Raw genomic sequence first — 17,111 nt, forward strand, 5'->3', positions numbered from 1 at the left:
AATTCTCTATTATTCTGACATTTCACATTCTTAAAATAAAGTAGTGATCCTAACTGACCTAAAACAGGGCATTTTTACTAGGATTAAATGTCAGGAATTGTGAAAAACTGAGTTTAAATGTATTTGGCTAAGGTGTATGTAAACTTCCGACTTCAACTGTACACACACACACACTCCCCACCGTTCCCCCAAAAACAACCACAAGCGGAGATGTTCAACGGTTGTTCCATCCCTGAACCCAACTCAAAGGACTTGATGTGCAAATGCGTCTACAGTTGTAGCTGTTTGAGAGGCATGCAAAATTTTGCAAGAATGGGGAGATTTGATTAACCAATGTCAAGTCTTAGCTGATGGAGCTCAGATACACCCCCTTCCCCTGAAACGAACACACACTGGTCCCCCTTTGTGACCATTTTCCCAAGCATCTCTGTGCAGTCAGACCTTTTATTTTGTGCCACCAGGGGCACAATCATTTTACCCCTCTCTGAATGTCCAAGTGTGAACCCCTCCATGTGTTACTACTGCAGCTAGTGTTGCCAGCACTGCCACTGCCTGGGTGGGGGAACCCCACTGGAATTCCCACCGGCTAAGTACAAGGTCATCAAGGTTCTTATTAGCAGCTCTGAGAAATTCCTTGTATATTATACTCACTCATCTGGTGGCTTTGGCCTTGTAAGACCAACCCTGCCAGGAAGGCTCAGAATCTTGAGGGGGCAATGCTGCTTTAGTGGGTCTCTGACCACATTTATCCTTCGGTCTTGGCTGCATTTCCGCTCTAGAACAGGAATTACGTCGAAATAGGGGTGGCATTATGGAATGCCATTGCACTCTGATGGGGTCCTTTAAACAGAGACTGAAGAGGGAGACATCCCACTCCCTAATTTTTTTCTGTTTCAATATGTCTAACCCTTAAGTGTATGTTCGTACACTGTATTTATGCATGGGATATTGTTTATCAAAAAGAAAAGCTCACAAATAGCTGGAGTGCGTCTTTAAAACAATATTTTAACAGTAGGAAAATCCTAACATTACCAACTTACCTAGCCTATCATATAAAGCACAATATTAAAAAAAAAAGCCAACTCTTGCAAAGAACACAATAGTCAAAACAAATGACTCTTGATCATGATTTTATTACAGGTTATTTTGACAAATTAAATAAGGCACGTTCACTGCATCTAACATTAAAAAATGTAATAAAATACTTTAGTATGAAAATAATCAACATTGAGATCGGAGTGGACAACTACTACTGTATAAACCAAAACAGTAACTTTGAAATAAAAATACATCTGTACGCTGATGCTAGTCATCTGTGTTCAATGTTCTGTATGTGCTGGATAATGATGAGTTCAATAAATGTCAGTTCAAAACTACTGAGATTTCAGAGTGTTGCTGATAAAACATTTCCCCCCCCAAAAATGGTACTTGTAAAGTGCAAACTCCCCATAGAATTGGTTGGGTCCTATATGGTCTTGCTTTGCAAGATTAGGATCAACTGACAGAGGTGAAATATAATTATCAGTTGAATGCTAAATAAACACTTTTTTTTTTTCATTATATTGTTTTCTACAGGATAAATAGCAGAATAGAGTAAAGGTGATGGATAAACAAATTAAATATGGCAATTGTGTTATTATATTCTCAAAAGCAGTATTTTTAACGACAGTACTATCCATTTGTGGAGTCACTGGCTCGAGCTACTGTATATAGATTTGTGCGTATACACTGTTATGATTCTCTCTCCATTCTAAGTGTTCTAACTATTTTAAGTGTTCGACATTCACTGGGATACAAGTGTGGCCTCACTATGCATAGTCATTGAAATGCCACACACCAGGGAGGTACATTTTCTGTTATAGATAGGTCAGAAATGCAAATGTATGGTTTTCTAACCCAGTAAATTAAACTAAATTGTTGAAAATAACAGAGCCCTGATTTTACATGTTCAAATAAAAAAAAACAGGCAGATGTAACAAGAGCATAGACATTCAGATTAGCATTTTCGTCAAGTAGACAAAACAATAAAAAAAACATACTGATATGCCATGTCACTATCCACTGTCAGAATGTTCTATCGACCATCTCTTTTATAAGGGTGAGCAACAAAACTAAAATAAACTAAAACAGAATTACATTCGCATGAAGTTGAATGAACATGTTTTGCATCCCTTTTTCGTGAAGGCAAGGAGAAAAAGTGCTTTCAATAACAGTCAGGTCAACTAACTAAAAGTAGGCGCCACTCTTCTCTGGTTAACCCACACTGTGCAAGTTCTTCCCTGACTGGGGTCTGCCTCGGCACCTCAGAGTACCTCTATTTCTTCTACCAGTTCTTCTACCAGGTCCTCCATGTCTTTGGGTGGGCTCTCAGTCTCAGGACAGTTCCTCTTAGACTTTACTTCGATGTCTGGTGAGGTGTGGACCTTCTTTTCCTCTCCATTGACTTGGCTAGGTGTGTGTGATGGATCCTCGCGAGTGTGTGACGGGTCGCTGCTGGGTGTTTGTTGTGTATTTGATGGGATGTCAGGTGTGTGTGTATTTGACATGTCGGGTGTGTGTATGTCAGGTGTGTACGTACGCAAGGGTTCACCTGGAGTGTCTGAAGGGTCTTTAGCTACGCGTGTGTCCTCATTTGCCTCGGCCTCTCCTGTGTGTCTCCGGTCCCGGCCCCACTGAGGAGACTGGGGGTGCACTGTGTCCACGGTGTGACTGCGGCTCAGGGCCCTCTCTCTGTCCCTTTGGTCACCAGGCTTGGGGCTTCCCTCTGGGCTGGAGCAGATGCTGAATGGCCCACTGCTCTCCAGGGTCTCCCCTCGCCTCAGTTTCCTCCTCTCAGGAGTGGGGGAGTGGATGGAAGGCACACTGGTGTCCCTGGGAAGACCTTTCTTCATTTGCTGAACCCTGAAAAAACCCATCAAACAACCACAAGCTCAGAGGAATTGCACTGAAGCATAGCAGTTCCTTAAAATGTACGTTGATTGAAACTTATGAGTAAACTATGACCAAAGTTGTTCTGGATCGGCTTCGTGTACATAGGAACACATTTTCTATCTCGGAAACGTTTAACATCTAACTAAACAAACAAACCGCACATCGTCTCCACTGATCTTTTTTGCAAACTGTAGTCAAATTGATATCAACTTCACTATGAAGGACAGCATACATTTTCCACAAGGGGGCACACAATCTTTTCCATGGTACTGACCGGTTTATTGACTGGGCCAGCTTCTGACGTCTTCCACTGACATTATCATGCTGATGCTTTAGCCGCTGGACAAATGAGTGTGCTGGGATTGGGAGAAAGAACTAAGAAAAACTGTTCCATATCCACACCAGCATACCACGGGCATGCATTCTAAGTGGTATGACGGTATGGACAGTAGAACATAGTTTGAATAATTGGGTGCTGGAAAACAAACCCCAATAATCCAAAATATGGCAGTAGTAGATTGGTAACCAAAAAGATCAAGAGAATTATTAGGTGACAAAGTTGGTGAGAAGACTTTTCATTGTGTGTTACTTGCAACATATCTCTCTGTACCTTCACGCTCTAGCAGGTAGGTGGTCAAGGAAAAACAGTGGCTGGTGTCTATACTGACTCTCTTACCCAGAGCCCCCTTGGGCACAGAGAGCAGTTTGATTGGTTCAGCATTGTGGGAGAGTCCAGATGCCTTCTGAAGAGTCCTCAGGATTTCAGTGTTCTGAAAGTGGAAAAACAAAAAGCCCATTTCATAAAGAAATCATTATTTCCCCCAGCTCTATGGTTGTTGGTTTAGATCTCTGCTACTCAAAAAAAGGACATGTAGACCCACGGTTGGTGAGGTGCCGACTAACAGAAAGTAAGCAAATCTAAGACAAATAAAGTTGCACATACTGAACATCTTGTGTAACTCTGTTGAACAAGTGGTCACCTTGACCCTGATCTAACCCTTCAGTGGCTGTTTGATTCTCACTTTTCCCCTGGTCTCCACGGCACAGTCCAGTGCTGTCCTCTGTCTCTTGTTCGTCATGTGGACCAAGGCTCCAGCCTGCAGTAACAGCTCCACCAGGGCCAGGTGACCCCCTTTCACAGCCTCGTGCAGGGCCGTGTTGCCCTGGTTGTTGGACAGGTTCACCGAGGCGTTGCTCTGGAGGAAGACAATATAGAAACGTCTGATCGCACACCATTTTGCTGCTCACAATAGGTGGCCTTTTTAATGAAGCTTAGGTGGTATGGTTTAACGTTTAGACCAACACGATCTTTGTCAGGTGATTGCCCTTCTATCATTTTTCCACTTTTTGGTCCCTGACAACTAGCTATAAAGACCCCCACTTAGCCATTTGTTTTTTCAGTGTGATGGTGTTGGCCTGTTTGACCCACTAGAGGGCAGCAGGGTCAGTGTTCTGTTCACCTGCAGCAGGATGGTTGCTGTGTCCAGGTGACCTCTGAGGCAGGTGTGAATCAGAGGGGTGTTGCCATAGCGATCCTTCTTATTCAGCTTGGCGTTGCACTCCAGCAGTGATGTCACTACCTGAACATAAAACCAATGAGAGATTGAATCTTTTTCCATCTTCGCCCCAGACAATCTGCAGCAGACCTGCGTGTTCTTTCAAACACTTCAAGCTTCTGGGCGAGTCTGCCTGGAGTCCTAGATGGAAGGAGTCTGGGCCTATTCCGTGGTTTCTGATGAGCCAGAGAAGCTCGATCAAGCGCAGCTAAAGTATAGTACTGTGTGCCCACCTGTATGTGGCTGTTCTGGCTGGCCAGGTGCAGTGGCGTGGCACTCTGGCTGTTGCGTGCGTTGACGTTGGCTCCGTTGCGGCTGAGCAGGGACACCAGCGCCGTGTGACCATGGAGCGCCGCCACGTGGAGGGGAGTGAAGCCATCCACACTACTGCTGTTCACACCCAGACCACTGGCCTGAAGGCACACAAACTTCTGGAGGCAAACACACACACACAACAAAACAGACAAAGGCACAGACATCAAGTTAGCTGGACAGCTCTGCAGAAACATTACAAAACTCAACAAAAACTCCATTCACCATAGCTTTAGTACTACCAGTAAGGCCGTGTGTGAAGATTGCTGTTTGTTTGCTCATTGTACATCAGAAAGAGGTTCGGTAAGTGTGTTTGTCAGGGTATGGAGCCTGCAGTAGTGATGAGACATGAGAGGGTTGTTGTCTGACCTTCTGTGATGACCCACAGTGTGAACACTGGCACAGTGGGTGGCACAACTTAGTCCAGGAGGGCAGCCCTGCTTCCTCCTCCTCTGGCTCCTCGTCCAACCACTCCAACAGGTACCGCACCATCTCTATGTCTCCATCGGCTGCCGCACGCAGCAACTTCTCCACCTGTCAGTCAAACAGAGAGAGGCAGCCTATTAGAACACCAGACAGTAAACGCAGGGCCTTAAGAAACTGCTAACATGGATTACAAATTACAGATAGTCAAACTTTGTGTGAAAGCTCTAAATATTAGCATCCCTCAATAAATAGAAAAATACTGTATCTAATTTCATCTACATTCCCTCCCTCTTCCCTAAAATATTAGGCCTCTATTTAGGGGACTTTGAGCAGTTCTGGACTAGTTCCAACTGATATTTCTGTGTACAGTGTGCTCTGTGAATGGCGCAACATCAATTGCTTTACACTCCCTAAAAGTGCTGGTTGTCTTGATTCAAATGCGCTATTTGCAAGCGCAGCTGTGAGGTTCACAGACATATTTGCATAGGGAGCGACACATTACATGTTCTGGCCTATCCAGACAAAGGAACGATTTCCAGTACATGTGACCCTCGTAGCTGTGCATGGAATAGCGCATATGAAAACGGGAGAGTCTAGCGGATGTAACAGATGGAAAAAACAGAAAATAATTTTGCAGAATTGAAACAAGACCACTTCCTCTAGGTCACAGATGCACAAAATCGCTTTGTGCTTAAAGCAGAAGTTGTAACAAGTCTGCACACATTTGAATGGTGTCTGAGTCGCTCAGAGGACGTTTGGCGGGAAAAGTTGTCGGTTCTATGAAAAATGGTGCCAATATTGTACTGTCACTAAGTATGATCATATTTATTTTACAGTTATAAAGCTGAAATCTTATAGTAAGTCATTTATAATTTGATTGTTACTATATTTAGAAAGCACTTCAGTCATTTTAAGCCCTATTGCCCCACTTGTTGAATAGGGAAAAAAAATTGTATGATTTCTCATATTTGTACTGTGTTCTTCAGCTTGTGTCATCAAAAGTGAGTACACCTCAGCAATTTATAACCACTTACCAGAAGGGTGAATCCCAGACCTTTCTACAACTATGCAGCATCACCAGTTATTGTTTATGGCCATCTCATGAAAATACTTTTGGATATATCTTTTTAGGCAGAAATCTACATTTTGCCCTAACGCTCAAGAATTGAATTCAGAGGATGGTACTCCTCTCAGACATTTTCAGGGTCAACCCTGCCTGAGTGCTCTGCTCACTTCTTTGTGGAGGACCCTGTCGCAGTCAGGCCTGGCCTCAGAGCTCTGGGAGGTGTTGCTGGAGACAGAGGAACGGCGGCTGCTGCAGTCAGAGGCCTCGGGAGAGCGGTTAGGGGACTGGCAGGGGGAGAGAGAGAGCCCCGTCAATCAGCTGGCCATACCACACACAGATCATGATCCGGTTTCCCGATAAAACACTGGTAAGCTTAAGTTCTAACGATGCATCGTTACTATAACGTCCGAAGATGTCACATGCGTTTCCCAAAACACCACGTAGACAGAATGTTAGCTAAGTGCTTAGTTGGAGCATGTGTCAATACTGATAGCGCTGCTCTCAGATCAGCTTTCTCCATTCAAATCTCATTCAAATGATTCCACAATTCTGACGACGGATCAGCTCCTAAATAGATATTATATGGCTGCAAATGTTGAGGCGGATTATTCTAATGCTTACCCCATAATAATGCACTAAAATCACAGATTTGGCACATCATTGCGCTCGTTGTTTCACAACATTAAATATTTTGAGGCAATTTAAGACCGTACCCTACAATAAGAAAAATAAAACGTCATTCAAATACATAGGCCTATGTAGCATATACTATATTATTTTAAATGCAGTGATCTCGATTTTTATTTGAAGCATATTTTTATCATTCTCTTGTTTGTGGCAATTGCTAAGACATTGGCAACTTTTAAGTTTGTTCTGAAGTTATCTGCGGTTACAGAGAGACAAAAACATATTGTTTAGCAGAGTTTAGTTTAGCAGAGATTTTCTAACGACCCACTTAGCTTGTTCTTCGAGTGGTCGGAGGTAGTCAGTACACATCTAGCGTTTTCAAGTGAAACCCCCACCAACGACGAAACCCCCACCAACGAGTCAACTCTTCTCCTATGTGATGACATTTCACTTACATCATTGCTATCTCTTCTGTGAGAACTGTTGTGTGTCAACTCCAACAGCGTCAAAATCTGCAAGACAGACATTGGTACACACACACTTACGTATGAGCACATACAGTGCATTGGGAAGGTATTCAGACCCCTTGACTTTTTCCACATTTTGTTACGTTACAGCCTTATTCTAAAATTGATTAAATTGTTTTTCCTCCCCATCCATCTACACATAATGACAAATCAAAAACAGTTTTTTTTTTAATTTAGTAAAAAAAATATATATACATCACATTCACATAAGTAGTCAGACCCTTTACTCAGTACTTTGTTGAAGCACATTTGGCAGCGATTACAGCCTCTTGGGTATGACGATTAAAGTCTTCTTGGGTATGACGCTATAAGCTTGGCACATCTGTATTTGGGAAGTTTATCCCATTCTTCTCTGCAGATCGTCTCAAGCTCTGTCAGGTTGGATGGGGAGCGTCGCTGCACAGCTATTGAGATGTTAGATCATGTTGAAGTCCTGGCTCTGGCTGGACATTCAGAGACTTGTCCCGAAGCCACTCCTGCGTTGTCGTGGCTGTGTGCTTAGGGTCGTTGTCTTGTTGGAAGGTGAACATTCACCACCAGTCTGAGGTACTGAGCGCTCTGGAGCAGGTTTTCATTATGGATCTCTCTGTACTTTGCTCCGTTCATCTTTCCCTTGATCTTGACTAGTCTCCCAGTCCCTGCCGCTGAAAAACATGCTTCACCGTAGGGATGGTGCTAGGTTTCCTCCAGACGTGACACTTGGCATTCAGACCAAAGAGTTATATCTTGGTTTCATCAGACCAGAGAATCTTGTTTCTCAGGGTCAGAGTCCTTTTGGTGCCTTTTGGCAAACTCCAAGCGGGCTGTCATGTGCTTCCGTCTGGCCACTGTGGAGTGCTGCAGAGATGGTTTCCTTCTGGAAATGTATCCCATCTCCACAGAGGAACTCTGGAGCGCTGTCAGAGTGACCATCTAGTTCTTGGTCACCTCCCTGACCAAGGCCCTTCTCCCCCGACTGTTCAGTTTGGCCGGGCAGCCAGCTCCAGGAAGAGTCTGGGTGGTCCAAATAATACATCCAAACACCATTTAAGAATCATGGAGGCCACTGTGTTTTTGCTTTGTCATTATGGGGTAATGTGTGCAGATTGATGAGGGGAACAAAGTTATATTATCCATTTTAGAATAAGGCTGTAAGGTAACAAAACGTGGAAAAAGTCAAGGGGTTTGAATACTTTCCGAATGCACTGTACATGCTTGCTGTAACAAACACATACTTTATTTGCACATTTGTGCATGACAAGCTTTTTCTTTAAAAAGGGCCCATCTGGGTAGGTGGTAAAATGTTTGTACGTGACTGACTAAGTCGCTTTGGATAAAAGCATGTGCTAAATAGCATATATTAAGTGGTTTAGCAAATCAGGGGTCCTCACTCCTCACCTTAGAATTCAAAGCACACTGTAGTGGAGAGTCCTTGGCCTTGTTGTAGACGGCGGTGCTGGCTCCGTTCTCCAGTAGAACCTCGATGATGCCCTCGTAGCCCCAGCGGGCCGCGATGTGCAGGGGGGTGTCCCCCTTGTCGTTCTGGATGTTCAGACGGCACGTGGGCAGGTCGTAGTAAACCAGAGCCTTAACACACTGAGACACGGATGGGATAACACTGTCAGACTAAAAGCAATCTCCTCTGAACTACCATAGAGCGCAACACTGTCAGTAGAGTCTGTTGTCATCATCCTCCATATGCCTGTACTTATTTACAGCACTATCAATACAGATCACAGGAAGTTGGTGGCACCTTAATTGGGAAAGGACGGGCTCATAGTAATGGCTGGAATGGAATAAATGGAATGGCAAACACATGGTTTCAATGCGTTTGATACCACTATTCGCTCCATCCCAGCCATTATTATGAGCCATCCACCCCTCAGCAGCCTCGTGTGATACAGATACTTTCACTTCTATACCCTGTACTGGTTGCACTTCGTCAGCTCTATCCCTCAGATTATCAAACACATCGGCACAGTCAAAAGCTGTTGAAATTACAGATTGTGCCTTTTAAAAGACAGATTTAAACTGGAGAGTGGCTCCCCAGACTGACTTACATCTTCATGTCCATACATACAGGCCAGGTGCAGAGGAGTGTTTCCATTGTTGTCCTGGGCATCTGTGTTCGCCTTATAGTGCAAGAGCAGCAGCTGGATGGGAGAGAGTGAAAGAAGAATATGTCAGAGAGATTGAACAGTTTGTGTAACAGAAGTATCCTTTTTGTATACAGTTTCTGTGATATAGTGTAGCTCATCTTAGCCTGGTTCCAGATCTGTTTAGGAGTAGTTAAGGCAGCACAAAAAGATCTGGAACCAGGCTATAACTGTCCTGCTAGCGTCCCGTCTCACCGTGACTCCCTGGTAGCCCTTCTGACAGGAGAGGTGCAGGGGTGAGAGGGCGTGGTAGTCTGTGGCGTTCACCAGAGCTCCCTTAGACACCAACAGGTCAATCAACAGGGACTGACCTACCACGGCAAAGACAGGCTTTTTACTTTATTTAGACAGTGGGAAATGAGAAGGGGAGACAGATTGAAGGGGATGAAAAGTACAGAAAGTGGCGGATCGGGGACTCGATTCCCCCTGCCTTTAGGGTCTATGTGTGGTCCCAAGGAAGATGTGTGGCTCAATAGGCCACCCTCAGGCACTTATTAGCATCACCTACCACAGACAGCAGCGACATGAAGTGGCGTGTATCCTCGATCGTCTCGAGAGAAGGGCGTTACAATGGACGGGTCATTCAGTCTTCTGCGCGAAGCAGACACAGTAATAGAGAAAAGGGAAATGAAACTTCGAGGGGAATTACAAAAGTAGGAGAATAAATCACCTGTTCTGTTTCTATTTACTGCATTTAATGACAATAACACAGAAAGTGAATATGATTCCACTAGGAGTGAGAGAGACAGAGAAACAGACAAGTGAAGTGTCTGATACTTACCTGATGGGTGGGGGGAAAGGGGATATCTAGTCAGTTGCACAACTGAATGCATTCAATCGAAAAATGTCTTCCGCATTCCTCTGAATCAGAGAGGTGCGGGGGGGCTGCCTTAATCGAAGTCCACGTTATTGGCGCCCGGGCAGTAGTTGTTGTGGGGGGTTAACTGCCTTGCTCAAGGGCAGTACGGCAGATTTTTCCACCTTGCCGGCTCGGGTATTCGAACAAGCAACCTTTCGGTTACTGTCCCAACGCTCTAATCGCTAGGCTACCTGCCGCCCCGTCATAACAAACCTGTGTGTGGTATTGCGTGCGTGTGCTCACCCAGAGACCCGGAGCTCACAGTGATCACAGGAGCAAAGGGGGTGACACATCTTCACCCCGTCCTCATCACTTTCGTTTTCACTCAACACACGCTTGACCTCCGCTTCGTTACCGTTGGCTATGTGCTACAGGACACACACACACACCATCAGTTAAAAAAAAGAAAATCATCATCATACGGACAATTGATTTTTAAAAACCCAAAGAAAGTTGGTTAAACAATGTTTTCATGTGAACAAATTAAATTGTTTAATGGAGTAAGGTATCCAACAATAGACCATGATGCCCAGTCAGTGCTGGGGAAGCTACTCTGAAATCATAGTTTACCAAGCTACCAATAACTTCACACTAGAAGAAGTTAACGCTACACTAGAGCTACCATTATGAGAAGAAAAAAAAATGTTTACTTAACTAAAGCCACTTTGAAAAATGTCACAGACAGGTCAGGTGTTAACAGAATGTGTCATTTAGCCTACTAAACACAAAAACTGTTTCAAGTGAGAATTAGGCAGGTCTGATGCCCTCATATTTTCTTGCAAAAAAAGTAGTTTGTAGTTAAGCTACATCACTACATGGCAAAAAGCTATTAACTACAGAAACCACTACCAACATTAGAATTGAGTTCAACTACCAACAAGCTACTGCAAAATGTAGATAAATTACTAATTTAACTACATGTAGTTCACTACTCCCCAACACAGAGTAAAGCTTTCCTCCCCCCTAAAACTTGGTCATGTTCTCACCTCAAACAGACAGTTGATGGGGGTAGCATCGTTCTGACAGAGCAGGTTTATTTTCTGTGTGAAACGCACCTTGTCGTTCAGTTCCCCTGAGCCCTGCAAACAACAGACAGTCACTTACTCTGCACACAGGACTTTTTCCCCCCCCCTCACTCATTTCGGTCAAGTTCGCTCACTATTGTGGCCTGTTATGACAGGTATTGCAGTGATAAAGTGGTGTATCTAAGTCAACAGCGCTTGGATAGGATATCAGCTACAACAATGTTGTATGTGATGGTGGTGTATAAAGCCATTTTCACAACATTGAGCCAAGTCAAGCTAGCCAGGGCCCAGGTACACTGAGTGAACAAAAACATTAAGAACACCTGCTCTTTCCATGACAGACTGACCAGGTGAATCCAGGTGAAAGCTATGACCCCTTATTGATGTCACTTGTTAAATCCACTTCAAATCAGTATATACGAACAGGTTAAAGAAGGATTTTTAAGCCTTGAGACAATTGTGTATGTGTGCCATTCAAAGGGTGGATTGCCAAGACAAAAGATTTAAGTGCCTTTGAACAGGCGCACCAGTTTGTGTCAAGAACTGCAACGCTGCTGGGTTTTTCCACACTCAACAGTTTCCTGTGTGTATCAAGAACGGTTCACCACTCAAACGACATCCAGCCAACTTGACACAACTGTGGGAAGAGTCTATGCCCCGACCAATTGAGGCTGTTCTGAAGGCAAAAAAGGAGGGTGCAAATCAATATTAAAGTTTTGTACACTCAGTGTAGTGTAACGTAAGAAAGGAGCCACCCTGTGTGAGTGCTACTGTACTTTGTTGTGCTCACCATTTGTCTCTGTCTCAGGAATTTGACCTAGCTGATGACTGTGTGAGTTCTTACTGTGCGAGTACTACTATACTGTACTGTAATGTACTGTCACCTTTCGTTCCTGGCTCAGGTTGAGGTTGCCCTGGCTGACGAACTCGACGGCGGCCTCGAACGACGTCAGCCAGTAGCTCAACTCGTCCTTGGTGGAGTTACAGAAATTGAAGTTCTTGATGTAGCTCAGGTTGGCCATCCTGGAAGAGCATGCGTTTTAGTTAAACACTTAACACTGGCTTTTAATACGTTAATTACTAGTTAATGAATAAATTAATGACTCGGTTTAATTACTAGGTCACTTTAATAATTCATTCATTCATTCAACTAGTTTACTTGAAGTAAATCAAGTCATTCCATGGTCAGTGGTATTAGTAGGTAGAAGGTTTAAAGCTGAACATCTTCCTCACCAATTGGGGATCTCCGTCTTCACCAGTAAGTACAGAATGACAGAGAGAAGATCGTCTGCACATACGGCCTCTATGCTCACTGTATGTGAAGGAAAAAAGGAAAATGAAAGGAAGAATTCAATTACGGTGGTTCCTTCGGTAACTGTAACCTGTTAATGTGACTGAGGTTTATGGCAGGGGCACACAGTAGACTAGAGAGACAAGGCTCTTTAAAATGAATACATAAAAAACAGCTTCATCCTACAAACATATGAGTGTTGCTTTACAGAGTTGCTTTACCTGTCAAATGCCCACACAGTCTGTCTAACCTCTGTGAGACAGACAATCTGCCTCTTTCCTTGTCGTTTAGGCTTTAAATTGGTAAATTGGCCTACAGAAATTACGAGTGGATCACACCACGCCACAGAGACAGGGTAAGGGTTGTTATGTGGCCAACAAGATTTGATTTCCAAAACAAACACATTAGGTCCTAAGAGTCAGGATATTGTTATGCGTATGCACAGAGTTAATTATATTACCAGGCAGGGAGTGAACAGAAATTGAAAAATGGAGGACATTATGTGGGACTGTGCAGAGTTCAGTCAACTTTCCTACACACCCTGACATGGGCGGTTACAATGACCAGCCTTGTAAGCTACTTATAGTAACTTAATGTCATCATAAAACATTGGTAAATCAGCACTTGTGCACATGTAACATTTTCTACCTGTAACTTTCTGGATGAAAGCTAAAATTATATTTGACTCAGAGGCCGAAGCATGACCTTACAGACATGTGGTAGAGAGGTCAATGGAACACAGACCATGGGGGGTAGAAAAGGGCCGGCGGATTGGAACACAATCAACAAATCTGATCTAACAAAGTGGCAATCCGTAATGATTTATGTATTGTAACAGGCCCACAATGTTGTTACTACAGTCTGATTTGGATATAATTGGCTGTTTCGATGCATAACATTCAGAAGTAGACGCTTTTCAGGTTTCGAAAAAGTGACTCCTAAATGCTAACTCCCGTTCTTATAAGCTGGTAGCATAGCTAGCGTGGAGAAATGGGTGGTGGTAGTCAGTCGATTTTTAACTGGAATGCAGTTGATTGGTGACAATAACATGAAATTGTATTGGGGTTGACATCCATACGAGCATTATACTCAGATTGTTACCTCAACACAGTGTGAAATACACATATAAACAATAGCCTAAATGTAGGATCATTTTGCTGAGGGGCAATGAGGAGATTCGGGATCTTTTCCCCACACGTTTCCATGGCATTTACACTGTTTTGGTTTTTTAAACCTTTATTTAACTAGGCAAGTCAGTTAAGAACAAATTCTTATTTACAATGACAACCCACTATTCCCCGGTAGGCTAACTGCCTTGTTCAGGGGCAGAACGACAGATATTTACCTTGTCAGCTCGGGGATTTGATCAAGCAACCTTTCGGTTACTGGCCCAACGCTCTAACCACTAGGCTACCTGCCGCCCCATGGTTGAGTTCCATTGATCTCTTTACCGCATCTATGGTCTTACCATAACAAACGGTCCAGAATCCATTTTAAAGGCACATTTACGTTCCAGTGTCAATTGTGCTGTTTATGACACAACAACACTGTGTAATCTTCTGCCGATGTGACATGAAATGCAGACAGAGAGACAAGAGACAGACAGATGGTATACCTGAGCTGCTGGGGGACTGCATGATGGTGAGTCCCACCTTTCTGAGGCAGAGCAGCTTGTGTAGAGGAGAGGTGCAGTGGTTCAACTGGCTCAGCTCTCTCTTGGCCCGGGGTATATTTATACTGTATTTGGTAATAGGGAAATACAACTGGGTATTGATACTATAGTAGAATTCAGGGACACACTACAGGTTATAGTACTGAATGGCTAGGTGATATTGATACTGGATGAGACAGGCAAACATACTCCTATAGTCTATAGACATAACGGAACAGGTTATCAGACCTATTCGATATGATGAAGATCAGTTTGTATTAGAAGTGGTATATGAGCGATATGGTGGTGTGGGCCTTTTTGTTTGTGTTGTATGCAGACTTGCAAAGTTTCTCATCCAACATGTATAATGCGATGTCTGTATATCGTTACTTTGGACTGTAAACATAAAAGCAACCAACCTAAATTCAGATTTGACCCTCAAGTCTTTCTGCTGCAGGTCCTGCAGACCTCTGGTGGTTTTGTTGAAGGCAGAATCCTGTTGAAACAGTGATAATTAACATGGATATTAACCTTTACCGCATGGTGATTCTGAGGATTTAAAAGACTGACAGTAATATCAAATACTGTACAGACCTGGCTGGCTTCAAGAGTTCCCACAAAGTTAAAGATTAAATCATGGATACCATGATGTATATACATCTGAAAGATAAAACCGAAATTATATATACTGACAACATTTCATAAAAACACATGAAGCATTATAGTGTCACACAACTCCGTAGAGCAGTTTTCACATGTTGAACACAGCACAATAGACAGAACTCTCTTACTTCCACCGCTTGTTTAAGGAGAGTCATCTGGAGATCCTGTTTGGCCAGAACTTTCTGAAAGACAGGAGGTATAACCAATCTGGTTCATATCTCAGGAAAGACAACTGGGTCGTGGTCCAGTAGGCACGTAGAAATGGAAAACCAACCTGAACTTGTCCAATTAGAAACATTTAAAAAACATTGCTACAGTGTGACCTACTGAACATGACTCAAGATGTGTAGATAATCAGGCAGTGTTGCCGACTTAGCGACTTTGTCACTAGATTTAGCGAGTTCTCAGACCCCTCCAGCTACTTTTATTGGTAAACGAGTATAGCAACACGTTTAGCTACTATTTAAGGCTTTTGGTTGATTTAGTGACTTCCCTATTTGTGTGAGTGTGTGCCCACTTGGCTGAGCCTACCTGTGCTGCTCCGAGCACTGCTCCCTCTCTACCAGCACGTGTGCCCCTTCCCCCACCTCTCTTCGCTCCCTCCCCCGTCTCTCTCCAATCTAGCCTCTCCGCCCCCTCTCTGCTGCCGCAGCAAGAGAAGTGAATTTATTAAATTGTTCCTTGTTGTTAAATGATATCACAGCTCTCCGGCATAAATAATAAAACTTTTTTTTAAAAGACAAAAAAAATATATTCTAAAAAAGTTATATTAAAATAAAAATTAATTGATTCCTTTTTGTTCTCCTTGTTGCATTGCATGAGAGACTGAGGGACAGCATAAGTATAAGTATTTTTTTATGTGCAAAATAACATTATGACATCCCTATTACTTCATGAGGTCATCTAGTGACTTTTAGCAACAAATGGAGCAACCAACAGCTACTTTCCTTGAAAAATAGTTGGCAACACTACAATCTAACAGTCATGTTCCTACAGTACTTACCAGGCTCGAGTCTCTCAACAGGCACTGAAGACATTTAGTATAAAGGGCATTCACTGAGTCCTGCGGAGAGAGAACAGTCACAGGTTAGAGCAGTGGTCACAGCAGAATATGATATATCGCATACAGTCCGGTCCAAAATTATTGGCACCATTGATAAAGCTGAGAAAAAGAAAAACACAGAAAAAATGTAATTTACAAATACTGAGCTATATTGTATGCCCCCATTTTTTGACATTTAATTATACTAACACAATTGGTCAAAGAAAACTATTTTGTTTAAGAAGATAAAAATAGGGGTCTAAATTATTGGCACCCTTGTTTTCAATATTTTACCTTGAGAGGATAACGCCACTGAGCCTTTTTCTAAAATGACATTTGCAACCTCTCCCTGTCCGAGTCTAATACCAACATGTTTCAAGCAGACCACCATAGTGCCTGTGTCCAAGAACACTAAGGTAACCTGCCTAAATGACTACCGACCCGTAGCACTCACGTTTGTAGCCATAAAGTGCTTTGAAAGGCTGGTCATGGCTCACATCAACACCATCATCCCAGAAACCCTAGACCCACTCCAATTTGTATGCTGCCCCAACAGATCCACAGATTATGCAGTCTCTATTGCACTTCACACTGCCCTTTCCCACCTGGACAAAAGGAACACCTATGTGAGAATGCTATTCATTGACTACAGCTCAGCGTTCAACACCATAGTGCCCTCAAAGCTCATCAATAAGCTAAGGACCCTGGGACTAAACACCTCCCTCTGCAACTGGATCCTGGACTTCCTGACGGGCCACCCCCAGGTGGTAAGGGTAGGTAACAACACACCCGCCACGCTGATCCTCAACACAGGGGCCCCTCAGGGGTGCGTGCTCAGCCCCCTCCTGTACTCCCTGTTCACTCATGACTGCACGGCCAGGCACGACTCCAACACCATCATTAAATTTGCCAAAACAACGAGACAGCCTATAGGGAGGAGGTCAGAGACCTGGCCGTATGGTGCCAGGACAACCACCTCTCCCTCAACGTGATCAAGACA

At 43.5% G+C, this 17,111-nt stretch overlaps 1 protein-coding gene across 5 annotated transcripts in view; it reads right to left on the reverse strand.

Moving 5' to 3' along the window:
• Positions 1-1,113: 1,113 nt before the first annotated feature.
• LOC139540041 (ankyrin repeat domain-containing protein 27-like) overlaps positions 1,114-17,111 on the reverse strand; it is a 39,593-nt gene continuing 23,595 nt past the window's right edge. Inside the window, exons 6-27 of one of the 5 annotated variants that reach the window (XM_071343575.1) lie at positions 16,073-16,132; positions 15,198-15,251; positions 15,001-15,066; positions 14,826-14,902; positions 14,371-14,492; positions 12,698-12,776; positions 12,349-12,487; positions 11,426-11,518; positions 10,683-10,807; positions 10,089-10,171; positions 9,776-9,891; positions 9,485-9,577; positions 8,823-9,020; positions 7,374-7,430; positions 6,459-6,575; positions 5,169-5,333; positions 4,721-4,915; positions 4,392-4,511; positions 3,954-4,127; positions 3,542-3,701; positions 3,206-3,287; positions 1,114-2,901 (exon numbers count right to left, since the gene is read on the reverse strand). In XM_071343575.1, coding sequence (XP_071199676.1) covers positions 2,304-2,901; positions 3,206-3,287; positions 3,542-3,701; positions 3,954-4,127; positions 4,392-4,511; positions 4,721-4,915; positions 5,169-5,333; positions 6,459-6,575; positions 7,374-7,430; positions 8,823-9,020; positions 9,485-9,577; positions 9,776-9,891; positions 10,089-10,171; positions 10,683-10,807; positions 11,426-11,518; positions 12,349-12,487; positions 12,698-12,776; positions 14,371-14,492; positions 14,826-14,902; positions 15,001-15,066; positions 15,198-15,251; positions 16,073-16,132 — 2,973 coding nt within the window. In that variant the 3' untranslated portion in view covers positions 1,114-2,303. Of the gene's footprint in view, positions 2,902-3,205; positions 3,288-3,541; positions 3,702-3,953; positions 4,128-4,391; positions 4,512-4,720; positions 4,919-5,168; positions 5,334-6,458; positions 6,576-7,373; positions 7,431-8,822; positions 9,021-9,484; positions 9,578-9,775; positions 9,892-10,088; positions 10,172-10,682; positions 10,808-11,425; positions 11,519-12,348; positions 12,488-12,697; positions 12,777-14,370; positions 14,493-14,825; positions 14,903-15,000; positions 15,067-15,197; positions 15,252-16,072; positions 16,133-17,111 lie in introns of all 5 variants that reach the window. The other 4 variants (XM_071343577.1, XM_071343574.1, XM_071343576.1 and 1 more) reach the window with 4 other exon arrangements.

The sequence above is a fragment of the Salvelinus alpinus genome, chromosome 15, assembly GCF_045679555.1.
Source record: "Salvelinus alpinus chromosome 15, SLU_Salpinus.1, whole genome shotgun sequence".
NCBI lineage: Eukaryota > Metazoa > Chordata > Actinopteri > Salmoniformes > Salmonidae > Salvelinus > Salvelinus alpinus.